General features: G+C 36.9%; 1 protein-coding gene across 1 annotated transcript in view; it reads right to left on the reverse strand.

Annotated features, from left to right (window-relative positions):
* Nucleotides 1–10,662: 10,662 nt before the first annotated feature.
* The window catches only part of LOC583090 (nuclear pore complex protein Nup160), a 40,974-nt gene continuing 34,926 nt past the window's right edge, over nucleotides 10,663–16,710 (reverse strand). The window contains exons 27-33 of the mRNA XM_030992726.1: nucleotides 15,944–16,057; nucleotides 15,383–15,509; nucleotides 14,435–14,530; nucleotides 13,601–13,745; nucleotides 12,643–12,768; nucleotides 11,839–11,943; nucleotides 10,663–10,887 (exon numbers count right to left, since the gene is read on the reverse strand). Coding sequence (XP_030848586.1) covers nucleotides 10,780–10,887; nucleotides 11,839–11,943; nucleotides 12,643–12,768; nucleotides 13,601–13,745; nucleotides 14,435–14,530; nucleotides 15,383–15,509; nucleotides 15,944–16,057 — 821 coding nt within the window. The 3' untranslated portion in view covers nucleotides 10,663–10,779. The remainder of the gene's footprint in view (nucleotides 10,888–11,838; nucleotides 11,944–12,642; nucleotides 12,769–13,600; nucleotides 13,746–14,434; nucleotides 14,531–15,382; nucleotides 15,510–15,943; nucleotides 16,058–16,710) is intronic.

Here is a 16,710-nt window from a genome sequence, read left to right on the forward strand (position 1 = left end):
TTTTAGGTATTGAATAATGGTCAGATGAGCATCCAGGGGCCCGCCTTATAGGGCCCTTGGTGGGGTCCAGGGGGCAGAGCCCCCGGAAGCTCAGGGGTTTTAGGTATTTAATAATGGTCAGATGAGCATCCAGGGGCCCGCCTTATAGGGCCCTTGGTGGGGTCCAGGGGGCAGAGCCCCCGGAAGCTCAGGGGTTTTAGGTATTTAATTACGGTCAGATGAGCATCCAGGGGCCCGCCTTAGAGCCCTTGGTGGGGTCCAGGGGGCAGAGCCCCCGGATGCTCAGGGGTTTTAGGTATTTAATTACGGTCAGATGAGCATCCAGGGGCCCGCCTTAGGGCCCTTGGTGGGGTCCGGGGGCGGAGCACCCGTAAGCTCTGGGGTTTTAGGCATTTAATTACGGTCAGATGAGCATTTTTTATGCCTTATTTGTGACATTGGCAGGTCACTAATTTTTTCTCTCCGTCTTTCTTTCTTTTTCTCTTTAACATACTTTTTCAAAAAGTGAGGGGGGAGGGGCTCGAGCCCAGCCACTTTGCAGACCATGTCATAAAGGCTTCTAAATAAGCGTATTTTTCGCCCGACTGTAATTTGGGAATTTCTTATTTTCCAACAAACGCATAAAAAGGTATGACTTAAAAAAAAATGGAGAAAAAATACCGGAAAATCATGTCATAACAGCAACATGTGTAAATCACTGGTATCGTATAGATATACCCCCCCCCCCCCCCCATCAGTACGCCAGCGTTCAGGGGCTCATGTCTTCTCACCCCTATAACAAAACCAAAAAAACAGACACGTTTTCCCATTCTCGCACAATATGTCCACGATATGCGCGTATCGCTATTATAAACCGTATAGGTAGCATGCGCAATGTTTATAAAAATTTAATTCCTGTGAACTTTCCTTTTCTTTGAATGGAATGGTATATGTGCTTTAATTCAGGTTTTTATTATTGTTATGTTCTTTTGGGTTAAAAATACAAACCATGTTTATTCCTTTACTGCTTTTTTTTTTTTTTTTGGAGGGGGGGGGGGCGTTTTGGGGGGGCAAAAATGCGTTTTGCCCCCCCACTTTTTTGACTGGGGGGGCAACTGCCCCCCCTGCCCCCCCACTTCCGGCGCCTATGGTCTATATAACATATTTACATGTATATATAAACAGGCCCTACATAGGTTTTTTTTATTTAAATTATAACAAGTTTGTTAAAGATACTATGTCCCTTTTGCAGCAAATATCAAATTTTGTAGAACTTTGCAAGAATTATGAATATTTCATGTTTGTCCTATCTGTGAAATTTAAACGTTAGCAGTGTCCTAATATTCAAATTATGCAAGGAAACCCGTTTACTTGCTAGACTGTCAGACACTATTGAGTGACTGACTGGCCTTTTTTCTTCTTTGGTAATAACATACATAAAATGAGCTGTAAAGGGTACATATTATGAGCATTTGTCTACATCAATAACCCACTTCTTGTAATGGCCAAAATTAAACTGATAGAATCTTTGCGCAGCATAAAACGTACGACCATTCGGTACAATGGTCTGACAATCAGACTGTTACTTATTGGCTCTATATTTCTTAAGTCGATTTGACAACTAATATTCGTTATTTTCCCACTTAAAGACATTTTCAAGCCCTCCCCCCCCCCCTTTTTTTTTAGGGAAGTTCTAAATAAGTATTATCTTTCAAATGCCGTTGGAATTTAACCTTTTCATTTTTTATGGCCTGCAAATGGAACATAGTACTTTTAACATTGTGTTTGTTTATTTACTAAGTACTTTTGTTTACCTTGTTATAAAAGGAAGGAAAATATAAACAGCACTACCGCATGTTTCTTTTCAATTTTTTCTTTCCTTTTTTATTTTTTGATTTATTTGGATTGGTCACTATTTATATTCGTCCTCCATTCATTACCACAAATTAGGTCACTGAGGCCTACAGCTTTACAAGCTTGCTTTCATGTAGCCTAGGTCCCATCCTATTTCTCTCAGTTAAATCAGTACTCTATATTAACCAGTTATCTTTATGTCATTTATTAAGTATCATTGATTGTTATTTCATCACAAACAAAAAACTTGTACTTTATTTTGAAATGTATATGTAACATGAGAAATATGGAAATAAATGAAATGAAAAAATGAAAACTACAATGAAAACAGTGATGAGTATCAAGCGCGTAGACCCCCCCCCCCCTCCTCTTGCGCGAAGCGCGGAAGCTTTGACGTATTATTAGACAAAGAAGACGATTCGCTGTACCTTTCCCGACCCTTAATCCTTATCTGTATTCAGTCCCCCTCTTTCGAAGCGCGGAAGCTTGACGTTTTATTAAACTATTAGAGAGAGAAGACGATTCTTTGTTCCGTTGTCGACTCTTAATTTGAACACAATTTCTCCTGTTCCGCGCGAAGCGCGGAAGCTTTGACGTTTCATTAAATTATTAGAGAAAGAAAACGATTCGCTGTACCGTTATCGACTCCTTTCCCTTTTTCTTCCTACGTCCTCTTTTTTTTTTTCTTCTCTTTCTCTCTCTTTTTTTTTTTGGCCGGCGTTTTTTTTTTTTTGGGGGGGGGGGCGACCGCCCCCACCGCCCCCCTCTGGCTACGCGCCTGAATTATTGAGTATGACATGTTAGATCTTTAGGTTGGTTTCGCGTCCTTGAAGCAGGTCTTAAATATAATATCAATCGTTTGACAAAGTGGTTATTTTGGCTAGCAAAAGAGGTGGTCGAAGAAAAGTTATTGAAAATATCCCTGTTATTGTGGTAAATTGCTTCTTGATAGTCTGTACCATTTTATAGAATAGATTATCAATAAAATAGAAAGTCTATAAAATCCTAACTAAATTGAACGCCGTCGATTTGTAAATCCCGGCCGGGTGAATGAAGAGGTCGACATTTTCGCTTGTTGATACCATAATGCTCATACCAATCTTCTCCCAATTATAACTATAGTCAGTAGCGTACGCAGGATTTTTTCTAGGGGGGTGGTTAAAATTTGAAAATTGCGCCCGGAGAATTTCGCAACGACTCAGCTAACTGCTGAATAAGCGGGGGGGGGGGGTATTATGATAAGAGAACTTCCTTTGTTTTGTTTTCGCGGTGGGGGTCCAGGATTTGAGGACAAATTTCGCAACGACTCTGATTATGCAACTGATTTTTTTTTTTTTTTTTTTACGAAGGTCCTATTCCAAACCATCTAAAGAATCAACCTTCCGTAAATTGTTTTAAACGTTCCTTTTGTTGTTTTTTAATCAAATTTGTACTCAACTTAAATATCATGTTCGATTCATGACGTATATAATATATCAATTAATGAATCATGTTTTAATTCTTGTTAAATATCTGATTTATAGAAATAGAGAACTTAAAAAACCACCCTCTTTTAATGAAATAAAGAATAGTATAATAGGGGATAAAGTAGAAGAAAGGAAATTGGCAGCAATGAGGGGAACTCTCACTATTCATTTTTCTAAATGGGAAAACCTGAGTATTAGACAAACAATTGGAACCCAGAGCCAGTCGTCCACCGGTTAAGAGGGGGGGGGGGGGGGGAATGGGGATAAGGGAGAGGTCGGGTAGGGTAGGGTTAACAAAAAGAGAAAACTTTTCTCTCAGGACAACAGTATAAAAAGAAGTATAAGTTGCTACATTGTTAAAACAAAAAAAAAATTGGATTATACAACTGCATATGTTTTCTTTGAAAATATGAATTTTTGTTTCAAATATGATGTATAGGAACTAACTATGTAAGTTTCTTTTGAAGTCGTTTGTATGACAAAAATTTATACTGATTTATAATGTCATCACATTTGCAGTGAGAGTTATGATGATTGTAATTTGTACTATGATTATAATTTGTTTCAAGAGAGAAAAGAATAAAAACTTACCATAAAAAAAAAAAAAATATTTGAATATATTTTTCTGTTTTCTGTTTTCCTTTTTCCTTTTCCCTTTTACCGATTTCACCTGCTTTCTTGTTCTGTGAAATATGTACTTTATTTATAACGTTCAACAAGGCTACATGCTCTTTTTTGTTGACCCCTCATTTACTTTCTGAACTTATTTCCTTGTTCATTTTTATTCTTATTATCTGTAATGTTACCCTTCTACATGTATTTCTGATTTCAATTTGTTTATACTTTGTATGTATTGTATATATATTTGTTTAAATGAAAAATGGGATAAATACCATACCATACCATATATCTTCTTAAATGAACAGCCTCCTTCCCCCCCACCCCGGCCCCGCCCCCCCCCCAAAGGTAAATAAAAATTATATGTAGGTTAATATATATATATATATATATATATATATAAGATATATATTTGTCTGGGGGGTGGGAATGGTTTTAAGAAGATATTTATACGTATTTGCGTATATGGAGCGGGTCGGCCTATAAAGTAGGTGTGTATAATGAAAATGATCTTTAAACCGTATAATCATTATGAGCTCCCAACCACGCAAGACAGGCGCGTACGCAGGGGGGGGGGAGGGGTTAACCCCCCCCCCCTTGAGTTTTTTTTAAGTGTATGTTTTATGTATGTTTTTTTTGGAACCCCCCCCCCCCCTTTTGATTTTTTTTTTTTTTCTAAATAGTTTTAAAAAAAAAATTATGCCAATGGTTGACCTAAAAAAGGTGACCTTCCCCCCCCCCCAAAAAAAAAGTGTCCTCTTTGGAGAAAAAAATGTATTAATTTAAAAGCATTTCCGACCGACTGACCCATGTTTTGGCACCTTAAGGGCAATATAACATCTTTTTATATTTTTGTTATTAGGCCTTATCGATATTATTATTGTTATCAATATTATTATTCCTAGATATTTGGGGCGCAAAAAGTTAACCAAAACCAGACTAGGCCCAAAGTCCTCCTTTCATTCTCACGTTATCCGGTTTCACTAGCAACAACACCCAAACAAATACAAAGGCGAAATACTATGTTTCATAGAAAACACAAGGAAATCCGGGTAAGTAGGCCCGAAACCATTGTTTTAACACAGGTCACTAAGTTCAAATGGGAGATGTGGTTATTATTGCAGATGATGCCCAGTAAGTTTTTGGTGCGTTTGTTATGACTTCACTGCTTAATAACCCCCCAAAAAATCTACTGCAAGATAAACAATCCAGACTAAATAATAGCAATTTTCTCTAAAAAACCAAATCCCATACCAGAGCTCAAGATTAGCTTTAAAGGCCAAGTCCACTCCAAAAATGACTAAGGACCTACTTATAATAGAAGCAGAAAAATCATACAAAGCAATCAAAACAAGTTTGAGCAAATCGGATAACTAATAAGAAAGTTATGAATTTGTAATGACATGACAAACTTTTAATGGGTCGTGATCCAGCTGAGGCCGAAAAATATAGAGAGCAAAACACAAAATGTGAATGTATACCCTTTGAATATGCTGGAAAATGGTGGGGCATAAAATAGAGATCGAATAAAAACTATCACGGAGCTTCTGCTTATTTTCCACTCCTCTTCTTCTTCTCCTTCTCCTCCTTCTCCTCCTTCTTCTTCTTCATCTTCATCTTCATCTTCATCTTCATCTTCTCCTCCTTCTCCTTCTCCTTCTCCTTCTCCTTCTCCTTCTCCTTCTCCTTCTTCTTCTTCTTCTTCTTCATCTTCATCTTCATCTTCATCTTCTTCTTCTTCTTCTTCTTCTTCTTCTTCTTCTTCTTCTTCTCCTTCTCCTCCTCCTCCTCCTCCTCCTCCTCCTCCTCCTCCTCCTCCGTCTTCTTCTTCTTCTTCTTCTTCTTCTTCTTCTTCTCCTCCTCCTCCTCCTCCTCCTCCTCCTCCGTCTTCTTCTTCTTCTACTCCTTCTTATTTTCTTTTTCTTCTCCTTTTTTCCCCTACTTTTGCACACTTAAAATTTCCTTGTAACTATTTCTTTATAATTACAATTTTAAAAATATATACAAATAATTGTTAAATAAAATTGAAATCGATGTTGAAAACAAAGTTAATCGATTATTCTTTGCTCTAAAAAAAAAAAAAAAATATATATATATATATATATATATATATATATATTGAAGGATGAAGGATGAAGCCACTGTAACTGTAAATTAAACTAAATAAAATCAAATTAAAAAATATATTTGCATATTCAAAACTAAAAATGTGTTTTGATTAAACATTTATTGAAACTTGAATTTAGTCGTGAATGAATCCAATCAGTAGTTTAACCGTACTTTTTGTAGACGATTAAATTATATTAACAAATTTGTTTCTAAACCCAATTAGTAAAACAAGCACTGGGCACCAGTGCAGATTTTTTCTTAAGCTCGTTGCTAGTTGTTTGTATTCGAGCTATCAATTAAGGATCATCTCCAGTCCTGGTTAAAAAAAAAAAAAAATTCTCACAGAATCAAACGAAACTTACACTGAATGTTTAAGATTACAAATAAATGACATGAGCCAAACAATTTTGGAAAAAAAAATGTCTACTGGTTGAGCAATGAGCATATAAAGACAGTAGTACTTGCCCCGACACCATGTGTGTTGTTCCATATATAGCTTTATGTGTACAGTGCTTGTTACTTTACCAAGACTCGGCCAAATTTATTATGATTTTGATGTCTCCAGAACCTTGCAGTGCACATCAATGATTACACGCTTACATGATCAACTGTTTCTGATCCATTACACACCTTTTCTTTCACAATGCAATTGCATTACCAGAACTCACCTTTATCTTTAAGGATTTGTATGTATTAATGGGAGTCACTCGTCAATTTTTGTATGCAGAAGGTCATAATTCGCCGACACCAGACTTGGTGGATAATAATCAAATATTAATCGACTACGAGGTTAATATTTGTTTTATGTCCCATATCGACAATAAGGTCTATTTAAAGTGAATTTTACATAATTAAAAGAACTGATTCTGCAGACAGTTTAGCTTCAGCTAGATTTTACAAAGCACAACATGCATACGCGCTCATTTGACATTGACATTTCGCGTAACCTACTTTGCTATGCGCTATATGCTAATTCAATGGGCAAGTGGGGGCAGCAGACCAATCAGATTGCAAGATTCTTCTCCTTCTTCTTTTTCTTCTCCTTTTTCTTCTCCCCTACCTTTGCACAATAATAATTTCCTTGTAACTTTTTCTTAATAATTACAATTAAAACAAATATATACAAATAATTTTAAAATACAATTGAGATCGATCTTGAACGAAAAGTTAATCGATTAGTCTAACGCTTATAAAAAAAACACATAATGAATGATAAACAATCATAAACCCGCTGTAAATTAAACTAAATGTCAATAAAAATAAAAAAAAACAATACATTAACATTATTAGATTAAATAATATGTATTAATTAAACATTTATTGAACTTTATATCTAGTTGTGAATGAATCCATTCAGCAATATAATCGTATTTTTTGTAGACAATTAAATTTTATGAATACATTTGTTTCACCACCACAGCAATCGAGGAGCCAATCATGCGGCTCTAACTGTCTTCGCTTTAGACAGTACTCTCTCTTTTTGTAAGGCTCGCTGCAATTTAGTGCATCGAGCCATTATTTGAATACTTTTATTCACTGAAACCCCTTTCACACCGGATCTGCGTAGAGTTGCGTAGAAATACGTACCGACTACGCCGAAGTTAGGCCGCGTATTCATGAACAAAATGATGCTTCGGCGTAGTCCATGCGTGGGTTATGCGTAGGCGGGCGTACGGTGGCGTACCGTTATGTATCCTGTGCGTAGGCACCGCGTACATACGTAGGGTTGGAATTACTCATTTCGATCAAACAAAATGATATTACAAACATAAAAACAGGACTACAATCAAACAAAATTATATTACAAACATAAAAACAGTACCACAAACGTACACACAAGCAAATAGATACAGATTTCCAAAAAACATAATAACATTTCGCATGAGGCTTCCGTTTGTGAATCTTATCTTTTTATTTTCTTTTTTTCAACAGCCTGAGATGTAAAAATCAGAAATTGAATAAACCATAACAAAAACAAATCGTGTCAGTCAGATTTACCTTGTAATATTAAGAATACAAAATAAAGTCAAAGAAACACTTTTACTTCATGAAAAGGATAAATCTTTTTCCTTCTCTTTCTTCTTCTTCTTCTTCTTCTTCTTCTTCTTCTCCTTCTTCTTTTTCTTCTTCTCCTTTCTTCTCCTACCTGTGCACACTAATAATTTCCTTATAACTATTTCTTAATAATTACAATTTAAACAAATATATACAAATTATTTTAAAATAAAATTGAAATCGATGTTGAAAACAAAGCTAATCGATTAGTCCATTCCTTAAACAAAAAAAGCAACATAATGAAGGATAAACTGACTGTAAATTAAACTAAATATCATTTTTAAAAATATCAAATAACATTTGTACAATTAAAATTAATAATGTGTATTATTAAAACATTTATCTAAACTAAACTTTAGTTTTGAATGAAACCAATCAGTTGTTTAACCGTATTTTTGATAAGACAATTGAATTATATTAATATTTTTATTAGTTAAGGAACCTACCTGTAGATGGCGCTATTTGGCATACAGCCTTTGGCTATGCCAGCGTCTTGTTTTTTAAGAGCTCTCTACGAATCGTTCGGATCGCGTAGTCGAGCTAATATTTCAATTCAAAATTCAGTTTGCATAAATATATATCAGTTGATGCTAGATGGGACAAACCTCCTGGCTTATCCTACCAATCAATACGTAACACATGCATTTTGCATTATGACAATTGAAATGTGAAGAATTTTTTTTTTTTTTTTTTGCTCCAAAAAATTTAAAAATCGTGCAGTACACACCACCACTTATATGCCACAAGATCAAATTTTCTGATCTATTCCACACCGTTTCTTTCACAATGCAATCGCATGACCAGAACTCAACTTTATCTTTAAAGCCCTTCTGGATCTCAGTACCTGAATTGCACAAACACATCATTCATCCATCAACCACTCACAAGCCATGATTTGAAATCAAACGTCTTCTTGACACTAAACTATCTTGCTTTCTATGTACATTTTATTCTCATTCTCAGGCGGTTTATTCATTCACGTTACATACACTAGAAAATATGATACAGACGTTACATTTACAATGTATTCATTATCTTTCATTAATTGATGGAAATTATCATCTTTAGGAGTAAATTTTCTCTTTTTGTTACTTCTTATAAGTTATACTAAGAATAAGCAACCAAATACAAGAATTGAAAGAAAAAATGTGATAGAAAATAAGAAAATGCATGATTTCACCATCTAAACTGCATATATCATCAAATTTTGCAAAATAATGTGATTTATGTATGACCAAACATCAGCTTTGTAGATATATTCAATAATCTAATGATTTTTTTAATTTTTCATTAAACCACCAAACCCAGGCAGATACTGAATACTGGGGTGTAATGTCAGGCAATATTCCATTTCATTCCAACACACAAAATGACTAGAATGTGACCTTTTTCAAAACGTATGACTCAGGAGGATAGTTTCTTTTTTCAGGACCTGTAATAATATGCTATCCATAAAATACTTTAAGAAGTGCCCATACGGAGAAGGTGCTAAGGAGAAACACTAAAATTTATGATATTTTTCTAAATGACAAACGGGAGAATAGTCCATGTCCACATTACAAACGGGAGAATAGTCCATGTCCACATTACAAACGGGAGAATAGTCCATGTCCACATTACAAACGGGAGAATAGTCCATGTTCACATCACAATCCACTGGGAAAAGTGCCAATTTGAGATTCCCATAGCAATAGTGATGTCATATTTCAAACATTCATAACTCTTAAGTTAATATTGGTCTGATATATTTCAAACTTTTGCCACTCAGTTTCTCTTATTTTTGTGCTTACAGTATGTTTTAACTAGATAGAACTTCGACTGCGCGCAGTCGAAAATGATGCCTCCACCATGGAGCGATTTCAGAAACCAAAACAGGAGCAATTTTTCAAATTCAAGTTTAATTGTAATCCATTAACAGGTTCTCAGAATATCATGATTACAAGCTATTTTTCATATACACCTAATGACCCTAAAATCTAATCATTGGCTTTGCAAGATACATACATGTCTTGAGTTTGATGGTAATCCATCCATTGGTTCTAATGATGTGATCACAAGCTATTTATGCATACATAATGAGCCCTGTGGGCTTTGACCTCGTGACACCAAAATCCAATCAATTTATTAGCTCTGCAAGATACATACTAAGTTTGGCAGAAATCACGAGATCGGGACATATGTACGGACGGACCGACGGACCGACAACCCGAAAACATAATGCCTCTGGCTACTTTGTAACGGAGGCATAAAAAAGCTGGGACGTCAGTTAACTGGTAGTTTTATTCCATAGGCTGATAAAACCCCTATCCATGTCCATACACCATCACAATAATGTTCTGAACAACATGAAGCAGATTTGTTCATAAAAAAAGGGTTTATGTTCAGCATGATATCTGATGTTTTTCTGTGAGCGATGGTGATCATTTTTGTCAAGATCTGTCCAGCTTATAGTGCTTACAGCATGTCTTTAAAAGCTGGAATGTCAGTTACCAGTAGTTTCACTCTATAGCACGATGAAAGGCTGCAGATTTTTGCTCAAACGTGTTCATATGGCCTATAGGAAGACTCATATCCATGTCCATAAACCATCAAAATAAGGATTTTTTAGCGTGATATCTGCTGTTTTCTGTGAGCGATGGCGATCATTTCTGTCGATACCCATGTCCATAAACTTTTAAACCATCAAAATAAGGATTGTTTAGCGTGATATCTGCTGTTTTCTGTGAGCGATGGCGATCATTTCTTTCGAGATCTGTCCAGCGTAGTGCTGATATTCCTCCAGCCTGCCATTCAGGAGATTGTGAAGCTGAAGAAGAAAAAAATTATAGAAATGAGATTACATTTTTGGTCTACAAGTATCCAGTTCTAAATCGATTTATAAGTGTTACCTCTATGTACACGGGAAACTCAATATAACGACGATGACGGTTATAACGAGGATATTGTCATGGGCCCAAATCAATTTACGGGTAACTTTATGGTGGCAAAAACCTCTTACGAGGCAAAATAAGAATTACCGTCCATTTTGTATAATTTTTATACAAAATATTTCAGAAAAACAGTAATCTAGGGTTCAATACATTAGCTTGAAGGCCTAAAGATAGGGATTATTCCTCCAAAATAGGAATGGTTGGCAGCTATGACAATACCTATGACACTACTAAAACAGATGGGCTAAAGATAAAATGGTAATGACTTCTGGTAATGATAGAAAGTAATTTGTCACAGAATCCAACAAAACTTAAACTGAATATTCAAGATTACAAATAAATGACATGTTGCAAATGATTTTGGTAGAAAATGTATGGAGGCTGATTAATGAACATAGAAAGATAAGGAAATCAAGGTACGAAGGCCCAAAATCATGTGCTTAACACAGGTCACCATGTGCAAATGAGAGTTGTGGTTTTTATTGAAGATGATTTCCAGCAAGTGGTTCAAACAATAAATCTCTTAATAAATAATCCAGAATGAATCATAGCCATGTTCTCTCAACATATGATGCCCATACCAGAGCTCAAGATTGATTCAAATGATTTTATTTCTCATTCAAAACATAATACAATAAATAAGTATATTACAAAAATATACAATGAAACAGCAAATATAATAGAATAGCATGAGAAAAAATGAACTAACTAGAAGCAGATCTTGTTGAAGTATTTGTTCCTCAGATGCTGTTTTGCAATATATCTTGAACAAAGTATACTTAGAAAATCAATATATTAAACAATATGTAGCAAAGAAATTAACTGACCCGTATGAGTTCTGGATCGTTCCTGGTCTCCTTCAGGGCCTTGAGGAGATGGTCTAGCTGCTGGTAGGGAAGCCATACACTGGGAGACGTGGGGCGGATCGGGTTCTGAAACAAAGACAGTCAAACATCAACATTTAGGTATGTAGCAAATTTAGCGAAATGCAGTACATGTATTTACCAGCTCCATGTCTTAATCGTGCAAGTCTTAATCTGTGTCATAAAATCACAATTTCCAACAATTATGCATTTTGCGTTCCTGACGCCTTGTTCTGTGCAACTAAATTTTCGCTAAAATACCTTACAATAAAGAAAAATTTGTTTTGGTTAGGGTGATCATAACATGTAGTTATAGCAACTCTGGTTACTATATCAAGGCAGCAGACAGCAAGGACCTATGCAAAGAATCGCTTGGCTTGAGGAAGTTCATAGGAACAGACGAAAGCTTGCCTACAAAATTAAAATGTTTGTTTTACAGCATCATATCTGAATGAGCCTTTAAAAGCCTTTTCAAACTAATTTTAAGGGTGGTATTTCAAAAATAATTTTTGTAGGGAATGAAATTCAAGCTGTGGCTTATTTTCGAACCTGTACAACCACAATTCATACCTGTCACTTCATTTGAAGCAATTTCAAAATGCAAATCTGCAACTGATTTGCAAACCTGTTCAATCAAAATTCAAACCCGTTGCTGATTTTCAAACCTATTCAATCAAAATTCAAATCTGGTGCTGTTACATATTTAAACCCCTTGTGGGCCACCCTGATGTTTCAATTCTAAGAAAACAATGGTTAAAAGATACCTACCTTGAGGCCAAAGTACTCCACTCCTTTGCCGAGGATCGCATCAATGAACTCGATGCCTAAATTGGCAGCTTCTTCCAAAAGGTCAAAGGTTATGTAGAGCAGCAACAGGTTGCCAGGGTCAAGTTTCTAAGAAATGAAATAAAAAATAACGAATAAAAGCTGAAATACATTTTACAGCAAAACAAATAGATCATTGCTTGCAAGATCTTATGATATCAAAGGTTGGTGAGGAACAAAAGGAAATGATAAATCAAAGTTTGTTGACCCAAAGCTCCTTACGGTAATACAATAAGGTAGGCCAGTATTGTTGTTGCAATCATCATCCCATCATTCTTATGGACATCGTCATCAATATCACGATCATCTTCATCATCATTATATCCCCATGAACATCACTATCATCACCAATATCATGATGGAAAGTGGAAAGTGATTTTTATGCTATGTTATTCTGTGCATAATTAATACATTGAAATTGAATTGGAATTTAATTGAATTGATAATCAGTGCCATCATCCGCGTCATCCTGATGAACATCACTATCATCACCATCTTCATAACCAACACCGCTACCACCATCACCATCATCATCATCATCAATATCATCATAATCACCACCATCATCATCACCACTACCACCATCATCATCATCATCATCATCACCACCACCACCATTACCATCATCATCATCACCATCATCACCATCATCATCACCACCATCATCACCATCACCATCATCATCACCACCACCACCACCACCACCACCACCACCACCACCACCACCACCACCACCACCATCATCACCACTACCATCACCACTACCATCACCACCACCACTACCACCATCATCACCACCATCATCACCACTACCATCACCATCACCACTACCACCATCATCACCATCACCGCCATCATCACCACCACCATCCTCATCACTGCCACCATAATCACACCCTACCTTGTATGAGTTGATGATCCACTGTGGTAGCTGGAAGCCTAGAGAAAGTAGTTTCTTGATCACTGTCTTGAAGTGCAGATGATCTCCCTTCTGGTCGTACCTCTCTAGATACGTCTGAAGAAGGTGCCAGGCTAACTCAGCAGCTCTATATAAACAAGAAACAATTATAATAATAATGTATCATTCTTGTATAGCGCATATCACATTTAATCCTCTCCACGCATCTACAAACGACATTGTTTGATTTTGATTTTATTTACTTCTGAATTTTACTGGGAATTTTTTTTTGCCACTTATTCGTGATAACGATTGGTTTTTTGCCATTCTTTGTTGAACATGAATGTAAAATAAACTTTTGAGAAATAAACCTCACAGATTCATTAGCCCAATACATCACAAATAATGCAAACATTATAATGAAAGGACATTTGTAACATGATCTAATAATAATATGTCTTGTTTACCCAGGGTAACCTCATCAGTATTCATACTTGGCCCTGCAATCGTGTCATTATATTATCCCGGCTTTAGCCGCGGTACCATGAGAAGGCGCTCAAGCATTCTAGGAATTGCCTAATTGCCTAACCTAATTGTAAGCTATTAACGATGCCCTGAAGTACATTTCTCAAAAGGCTTTGTGATTAAGTTTGTGGCACAGAGATATAAAGAGAGACAAGTAGAGTGGTTTTGAGAGGCAGGTGGTCATTATGTGGAGGTTCAATAAGTATACGTTTCAATGAAAAACACTTTTCAAAGGAAACAGAAAATGTGGTCTTTATAGACAGACAGTCTTTCTATACAGGTGGTCGCTAAAGCAAGTTTGACTGTACTTACGTAGCTTCTCGGCCCAGGTTGAGGGAGCCGATGTCATTAGCGGCCAGCCACTTCCAGGTCTCGCTGTCAGCCCCATTACGGGATAGTTTCACACATCTAAAAGAGAATCATAACATACAATCAGAACGTAGGCAATCAGTGGTGAGAGCAAGAGAGAGAGAGAGATACAGGCACACATACAGAGACAGAGAGAGAAAGAGAGAGAGGGAGTGAGAGAGAGAAAGAGAGAGAAAAAGAAGAAGAAGAAGAAGAAGAGAGAGAAGAAGAAGAAAAAGAAAAGGAAAGAGATGATGATAATGATGGAGTGCAAGGGGAAGAGAAATCATGAAAATAAAATATGGAATGATAAGAAAGTCAAAGATTAAAAGACATGAAAAGAAAAATCAGGAAAAAACTACTTTGTACCGTCACTATTTCAATCATCACTATCATTATCATCCCATGACCATCATCATCATCACCACCACCATCATCACCACCATCATCATCATCATCACCATCACCATCACCATCGACATCACCATCACCATCACCATCACCATCACCACCACCACCATCACCACCATCACCACCACCATCATCACCATCACCATCATCACCATCACCACCACCATCATCATCACCACCATCATCATCACCACCACCATCATCATCACCACCACCATCACCATCACCATCACCATCATCACCATCACCATCATCATCACCACCATCATCATCACCACCACCATCACCATCATCACCACCATCACAACCACCACCACCACCACCACCACCACCACCACCACCACCACCACCACCACCACCACCACCACCACCACCACCACCACCACCACCACCACCACCACCACCACCACCACCACCACCACCACCACCACCACCACCACCACCACCACCACCACCACCACCACCACCACCACCACCACCACCACCCTCAGAGCATCTTACCTATGAGCCAGGTTCTCGAACACGGGAGTAAGAGGCAATCTGAATGTCCTGCAGACATCGATAGCTGTGTCATATAGGCCACTCTGAACCAAGAAACTCACTGTTTCATCAACCGACATCCGAGATGCTGTATGATAATGAAATAGCAATTCAATGAAACACTTGAACACTTGTTGTAAAAAATTTGGCTTGCAACAAATAGATAAAGATTGCATGCTTGATCTTGTAATTGAAAACAAGTCAGTACAAATCTTGGAACCAGCGGGATTTTAACCGGCCTTTTATTGCTTGCCGGGCAGCGACTCTACCACCAGGCCATCACTGGTCCATGGCACAGTCACAATGAACTAGAAACAAATACCTCTTATTAATATTCATCAATCCGCCATTAGGATAATAGTTTTGAACGTGAGGCTCCCTAGGAGAAGTTTCAATTGTTGTAACGGATCATGTTTCAAAATCGTAAAAAAAAAAATGTCTACCAGTAGTTTCTTTCAGCTCCTCATACAAATTTTCATTTTCACATAAGTGATACAATCGACCAATAAGAAGGAAGCTTACTTGTCACATGAACCATATCAGGCTGGTGATTGGCTAGTTTGAGCCTTGCGGACGTCAACTGATACTCTTTCTCCAAGTCCCCTAGCTCCAGAACGTCAACTCGGCGCCTCGGAACTAACAAAAGATTTAAATAGCCACCATTATCATCCAAGTTTAATATTTGCCCTGTAGAGTTTATTGCATTTGGTCTTCAACTTATTTAATCATAAATAATGATAATCATCAATCGATTATTAGACCTTATTATATCTAGTCGCCTAATCAAATATGCTGGAATGCTCCCCAGGAGTGGAGAGTACTGAATCCAATGACCGGGGTAATAGTATATCGGTAAAGCACTTAGATACATCCGAGAATTTCAGCTGAATGAAATCAACATCGTATATGATATTGTTACGAATGTTAACTTTTATTATTCATGACCATGTAAATGGATGAACATGCACAGTATGAGGAGGTGAAGGAGAGATTCAATCACAGGTAAAACTTTGGAGTTTGTTTGTTTTAATACTGTAGCTGTTTCAAGTATTTGTGGGAAATCAACCTACGGCAATTTCAATAGCCATGTGCACCACCTTCTGGAATGAGCAAACATTACCTAACTTAGGACCTTGCTGAATAATTTGATCTTGCTGAAAAATTACATGCACTGTACACGGAAACAGGTACATGGGACAATGAAAAGAAATGGCATGAAAGTTTGGTCCTAACATTACAGTGACACATTAAGTAATCTGAACATGATCTCTATGGGCAATCAGGGGGGC

The sequence above is a fragment of the Strongylocentrotus purpuratus genome, unplaced genomic scaffold (genome assembly GCF_000002235.5).
Source record: "Strongylocentrotus purpuratus isolate Spur 01 unplaced genomic scaffold, Spur_5.0 spur5_scaffold_20, whole genome shotgun sequence".
NCBI lineage: Eukaryota > Metazoa > Echinodermata > Echinoidea > Camarodonta > Strongylocentrotidae > Strongylocentrotus > Strongylocentrotus purpuratus.